Source organism: Theropithecus gelada, unplaced genomic scaffold (genome assembly GCF_003255815.1).
Source record: "Theropithecus gelada isolate Dixy unplaced genomic scaffold, Tgel_1.0 HiC_scaffold_16237, whole genome shotgun sequence".
Taxonomy (NCBI): domain Eukaryota; kingdom Metazoa; phylum Chordata; class Mammalia; order Primates; family Cercopithecidae; genus Theropithecus; species Theropithecus gelada.
This window is the reverse complement of record NW_020258032.1, coordinates 5,329-12,329: the sequence shown is the minus strand read 5'-3', so window position 1 is coordinate 12,329 and position 7,001 is coordinate 5,329. Positions and strand designations below refer to the sequence as shown.

The following is a 7,001-nucleotide window of genomic DNA, read 5'->3' as shown; positions in this document are numbered from 1 at the left end:
AATATAACTGTCGTGAATAATAAGAATGTGCAGTACGATATTACTTGCCTTGATCTCACTTCAATCTTGAGGAGCAACACTCTTGTTCCCTTTTTTGATCATTTTCTCTTCAGTGACACACTTGTACTACATCTCAGGCATCACCAGCATCAGCGCCTCACAAATTTTAGTGGACTTGTGAGTATCCTGCTGATTTTCCAAAATACAAATTATAATTCAGTAAATCTAAGGTGAGGCCCAAATTCTACCTTTCTAACAAGCTCCAATGTGAGAACTCTGCTGCTTGTCCCTGAACCACTGAATGGTAAAGATATACATCCTGCCTTGCATACCTGCAACACTAATTTAACTCGAATAACTCTCCATAGTTGAATGATAGGAGTAGTAAGAGACAAAATTGTGTTTCTGCTCTGGAGCTCAGAGAACAAACTATAGAACTAGGAATGTGTAAAATTTCCTCCAACCAAGAAGGCTTTTAACCAGAAGAGTATCAAATGTCTCAACTACTTGAAAAGCACCAGGAAGGAAAAGAATAAGAAAAGACTATAAATTTGGCATAAATTCAACAAAGAGTTTTATTGAGAACATGTTTCATGAAGGCAAGATCATTCACCAGGTATGCATATATTAAAAACACACATACTTTGCATTGAAGGAGAAGAAAAATTAGAAGGAAAAGGGGGACCTAAATAGCTGCAACGAAGGAGAGAAAGTGAGGAGAACAGTTAGCAAAGTACGGCTGAAATGTGGTGGGAGTTCAGACCAGGAAGAGTCCGTTTCCCACCTGTGAGTCAGGGAAGGCCCTCGGGAATAAGGGACATCTATAACAAGCCTGATGATCCATTAATAGTTGAACATGTGAATATTGCTAGGATCCCATTCCATTTGGAGATAAAATTTGAATTTTAAAGTCCCAGAACCCAGGTCAGAACAACAAATCCTGCAAAATTAAATTGAGCTTATATTGACAAATTATCATTAATCAGAAACAAGCAAAACTGACAAAAGTTTTCCAAGGAGAGTTGAGAGGACGTCATCACCATGATGTGTTCAGGTGTATCCTGAGCTGTTGGACTGCTGGTCTCTCTCCCCAAAAGGAGAAGGGTGACAAGGAGGATCATGGTGTATCTTAACGGAAACTGGATGAAAACAGAGATAGAAGTCACTCTGAATAAGGTGGAGCTAAGAATTGAGGAGTAAGAGGGAAGGGGACTGGGGAGAGAAGAACTGAGGAGAGAGAAACAAAAAACATGGGAAGACAAGTGGGGTAGGGACTAAGAGTAGGAAAGACACATGCCAAGAACTCACAAGCGTTTCCTGAACCAAAGCACAAGACCTATCAGAAGAAGCAAAGGCACTATCACCGCCAAGATGATCAAGCCCATGGAACTGTGATGTTCTGTGAAATTGGAGAGACACCAAGGATGTTATAATCCACCCCATTTTACCTCATCCACTCCCTGTTTCACTGCATTCCCTTGGCTTCTTTTTTTCATCTGAGTATCCAACTTACCAATCTCTTTTCTTTTTTTGTTTTTCTCTCATCCCTGCTCAGAGATGGATTCTTCACCTTATCCTCAGCATCCTCCTGCATCTACAGTGCCCTCATTTTCAACACTTCCATTTCTTAGCTTACCTATTTTTATTCATGTTGGGGCTATAATCCCTAAAATCCTAAAATTTTCAGCTTGCCCTCCCTTTATGCCTGAGGACCACCTCTTGGCATTTCCAGCCTGGGCTCCAGCTCTTTCTCACCCCAGTAGAGGATGATGTCCTGGCCCTCTAAACTGCTGTGCTTCACCCGACAGGACAGGCCAGCTGCCTCCCCAGCGGCCACCTCCAGGGTTGCTCGGAGATACCATGTCCCGTCAGCATTGGGCAGGATGTCCCCTCGCTGAGTGCCCTGCTGCTCCTGGTCACCCCGCATCCACTTCACCCACACGGGCTTTGGGTAGAATCCTGAGACATGGCACACAAGCTGTAGATGGCCAGGTCCAGGACTGAGGCCACAGGACAGCCAGGCCTTGGGCTTCACTGCAAAGGACAGAAAACATATTCAAATACAGACTTGGAGTTTCATATCTCCACAGTAGTTTAGAAGTTTAGATAGACACATCGTTCCCATTTCTCTTTTCTATTCTTTTCTTTTCTTTTTTTTTTTTGAGACAGGGTCTCACTCTGTCACTATGCTGCAGTGCAGTGGCATAATTATAATCATAGCACACTGTAACCTCAAACTCTTGGGCTCAAGCAATCCTCCTGCCTCAGCCTCTTAAGTAACTGGGACTACAGGTGTGTGCTACCATGACTGGATAACTTATTTTTATTTTTTAGAGACAGGGGTCTCACTATGTTGTTCAGGCTGGTCTGGGACTCCTGCCCTTAAGCAGTCCTCCAGCCTCAGATTCCCAAAGCACTGGGATTCCAGATGTAAGCCACTGCACCCAGCCTTTCCCACTTCTGGGTGGCTCTTCCTTATTCCAAATTGGAAGGGGGTGGTGGAAAGGTATGATTTTCAAATAAAAAGTTCTTGGAGGGAGGGTGCAGGACTGACCTTGCCTCTGGAGATGTGCCTTTCCTGTATCAAGAAGACCCAAGAGGAATCGTGGACAGGTGTCACTGAGGAGACTGTGTGTTATGTCATTTTGATGCTGATTCTGATTGAGCACTTTGCAGAGACGCTTGGCCATATTCCCAGCCACTGGAGATGGCAACCATGAATTGTTCTGGAAGCTCACAAAATCTGATCCTTGATAAGCCAACCTATGGAAGCTTCCTGAGAACTTTCCAGAGTGCAGTTCACAGCCTCCTATCACCTGTATCTCAAAAGGATCTGGGGTTATGAAATATGGGAAAGACGGAGAAAAAAAGATAAAATGAAATGAGTAGAAGAAAAGATTGTAGGAGTAGAAGCAAAGATTGCAGAAGCAGAAGGGGGAAGTTTGCAGGGTTTGACATAATGGAATAAAATTTGGTTTGGTCAGGGATTCAGAGAAAGAGGAATTGGCGGAAGCTGTAGGTGGAGGAAAAGATTAGTAACGTATGGGAGAGGGCAGATTGGTCAAAGAAAGTGATGTGAATGCTGTGGGTGAGGAAGGACTTGGTGTAAGACAACTGGGATTACAATATCTTAAGTTGAATGGAATGCAATGGGTTACAATTGAGTATATATAGAGAGACTGCTGATGAGAATGAATGAGAAAGTGAGAAAGCTGAAGGTATCTGGTTGTAAGGCAGGAAAAAGGGTGGCCATAGGATACCTGTAAGAAAAGGTAATAATGCATAACCCTGCAGTCAATAACAGAGGAGTTCATAAGTAGCAGAAGTGTTTGAAGAATTAGAGTCTGGATAAGAGCCCTGCCCAAAAGTATCCAATTGCAGTTTTGTGGTGGAAAGAACAGAATAAGATACAGAAGATAGTCAGGCTGTTTCCTACAGGAATAAGAAACATTGAGACATCCCCTGTCTCCCACCTCCCCACTCCCCATGGAGAAAACTGAACTCACACTCAAACTGCAATTCACGGGAGTATCTACGTATTCCCTCGAGGAACTGAACACAGCGTATATGGAATAACATTTCCAGTTCTTTCCACTCCTCGTTGCTGAAGTTTCCCCTGGACCAGGGCCACAGGAAAATGATGGTGCTGCAATTTCTGTCCAAGGTGTAGGTCTGTAAATCACCCAGATAACCGGAGATCAGATTTCGTTTCCAGGAATGGTTGTAAAAGGATGCGATCTGGATGACATGGAAGGAGTCAGGCTCCTTGAGCCCTGTGGCAAAAGAACAAATAGAATGGGGAGAAGAAATTGAGAAAGAGAATGGAAAGAGGCCAGAGTTGGGGAACTCAGAATCTGGAGAAAAGGGGATCCATCATGGTCTTAGCAGACGTTTGCTTGCCACAGAGCCCCATGACTTATCAACCACCTTCATCAGAGCTCGGGGACTTGGAGTCATGGACAGTCAGAATGGAACCAGCCTGGCATTCTCACTTTCCAGGTATATGCTAGGGAAAGCACACACACATATACACACACACATACACACATGTGCATACACACAAACACACACACACACAGACCTTCATCCACCCAACTGGGCAGTTGTCAGAGTTCTTACCGTCTGCATTGCCACCACCTGGGAGAACAGCTAGCAATGGAAGTAGCAAAAACAGCATGTCATTTGCAGATGTTATTTCCTTCTCTCAGAAAAAATGGTCTTTGATTTCTGTTCCAAACAAACCTATCCCCACGATATCTCTATTCTGACTTCTTTCTGCAACCAACAGACAAACCTCTCCTGACTGCAACAAAGGAAATTCACTCCAAAAACCCTGAGACGCCTATTTAGTCTCTCATTTCCCTCTGGTTCTGACTCTCCTCTCTAGTTTCCAACTTCTCTCCTTGTCACCAACTTCCAACTTATTCACCTTCCCCTAATTCAACGGCTATGGAACAAGTCTGACGTGGCATTGAAAAGCCACTTAACCACTAAGGACCTTTTTTTTCCTCAATCATACAATAAGAGCATAAAACTAAAAGGCTCCCAGAGTGCTGCCCTATGTTCCCATGTCCCTGCTGTTTTTGATCACTCTGTCCTTTTCAATATTTTCCCATGTATTTTCTTCCCCTGTCTCTTCACCCCCTTACTACATTCTCATTTCTGATTTAACATTGATTGATTTGCTTTGTCAGAGTCTCCTATGACTGCCCTGTGTGACAGTATAAACTAACACCTTTTCTCCATTATTCTTAGAGAAGAGCCAGTAACCATCACAAAAAAAGAAAAATAAAACACTACTACTAAAATATATAAAGAAAATTTCCTCTGTTTGATTTTCATTGATATACATTCACTCACCCAACAGACTCTCTCAGCACCTGCCTGGAGTCAAGCATCTTGGTACTTATGAATATGCACTGGTTGACAACACAATCACTTTATTGAAGGAGTTTTTACTCTACTGAGGGAGAAAAACACAAGAACTATAAATCTTGGTGTACTGAGTTTCATTATACTGCATATACTCTCTGGATAAAAACAAGGCCTGCTTGAAATAATATTTTCTAAAATGGGGACTCCTAACTAAAGTTTGCCAGCCCAGAATTTTGACTTCAATGGTTGACTTGGATATTAGTTCCATGCCGTTATCACACTGTATCCCCACTTAACAGAGTACCTCGCAAGTGGTAGGTGCTTAGTGAATATTTGTCAAATGAATGAATGAATTCAGCCAATACATCCATTTTTTAATTATGGAGGAGATATTCAACATGAAACTTTTTAAAGATATCATAAAAGTTACTTGTAACCCTACATAGTGAGATGAGAATCTCATACACTTTTATTAAGGATAAAAGTACAAGTTATTGCCATGAGGTTTACATAAAGGATCCTGCTATAAATTTCCTATTACTTATAAGAAACTAGTCAGAACTTGAGAGCAGTGAAGTTAATGGAATATTCCAAAGTCTGTATCCGAGGATCCCTTTTTATTAGTCCTACTTGGATGTTTCAGGGTTGTTTTGTGATAAACGAGTCTTTGCTGGACAGATTTACATTCCTCTTTTATGCTGCTTGTTACTGTTCAAGGACTTCTAAATATATGTTTGTGCTTTGTAGGTATCATCCATATAAATGTGTTTGGGCTATTTACTTTATTGTCTGGTTTTCAAAAAAATTATCTGAAGCTAATTTAGGGGAAAAATTTTTTTTTTCTCGAGACAGGGTTTCACTCTGTTATTCAGGCTGGAGTGCAGTGGAATGATCATAACTCACTGTAACCTCAAACTCCTCAAGCAATCCTCCTGTGTCAGCCTCAGAAAGTGCTGGGATTATTGGTATGAGCCACCAGGCATGGCCTGCAAATAATTTTTGTTTGTTTGTTTGTTTTTTGTTTTGTTTTGTTTTGTTTTGAGACAGAGTCTCACTCTGTCACCCAGGCTGGAGTGCAGTGGCGTGATCTCAGCTCACTGCAATGTCTGCCTTCCAGGTTCAAGCAATTGTCCTGCCTCAGCCTCCCAAGAAGCTGGGATTACAGGTGTGTGCCACCATCCCTGGCTACCTTTGATATTATTAATAGAGATGGGGTCTCACCATCTTGGTCTTGAACTCCTGACCTCAGGTGATCCACCTGCCTCAGCCTCCCAAAGTGCTGGGATTACAGATAATTTTTTTAAAGTCAAGATTAGCATGCAAAAAGCTGTAAAGAGCTTCATTTTCATATTTACAATTTTTTGAAGCTGGACCATCAAAATCACAACTTGAATTTATCAAAGAACTGAAATATCAGGGCAACCAGTTAACCCAAAGAAAGACAGACTCCTCCAAGGACAGAAGGAATACAAACCCTTGTTTACTTGGGACCGATGCCAGACACTCTACAAGCCAATAAGAAGAAAAATTCAGCTAAAATTTTAAACAAATTAGTAAAGGCTAGCATGAGTATATAGAAGCTCTGGGAGTCATAGAAACAGGGAATTTCACATCAGTCTCTAAGCCCTTTTCTGTGAACCTCACTAGAGTCTTCTGAAAGATTAGGATCAGAGATGTAGACCACATAAATCCTCTCCCATGATGCGGGTCTGAGGTATGAGAACAGCTACTGCATGGGAAAGGTAGTAAGTCCCAACTAGACCTGTCTCCTCTATTGCAAGAAAGAAAGAAAAAAAAAAAACCTGGCCAGTAGTGATGGGTCACACCTGTAATCCCAGCACTTTGGGAGGCCAAGGCAGGCAGATCACAAGTTCAGGAGTTTGAGACCAACCTGGTCAACATGATGAAACCCTGTCTGTACTAATAATACAAAAAATTATCCGGGTGTGGTGGTGCACACCTGTAGTCTCAGCTACTTGAATCCAGGAGGCGGAGGTTGCAGTGAGCCGAGATCATGCCACTGCACTCCAGCCTGGGCAACAGAGCAAGATTTGGCCCAAGATGGCTAAATAGGAACAGCTCCAGTCTCCAGCTCCGTGTGAGTGGCACAGAAGATGGGTGATTTC

The 7,001-nt window shown here is 42.4% G+C and overlaps 1 protein-coding gene across 1 annotated transcript; it reads right to left on the bottom strand.

The window, feature by feature from the left end:
* Positions 1-550: 550 nt before the first annotated feature.
* On the bottom strand, positions 551-4,768 carry LOC112617421 (T-cell surface glycoprotein CD1a-like). Its single transcript, XM_025374188.1, has 6 exons — positions 4,120-4,768; positions 3,507-3,773; positions 2,555-2,833; positions 1,756-2,034; positions 1,309-1,399; positions 551-1,139 (listed from the first exon to the last, which is right to left on the bottom strand). The coding sequence occupies exons 1-6, from the start codon at positions 4,175-4,177 to the stop codon at positions 1,130-1,132; spliced, it is 984 nt and encodes a 327-aa protein (XP_025229973.1). The 5' UTR covers positions 4,178-4,768; the 3' UTR covers positions 551-1,129.
* Between the last annotated feature and the right edge of the window lie 2,233 nt (positions 4,769-7,001).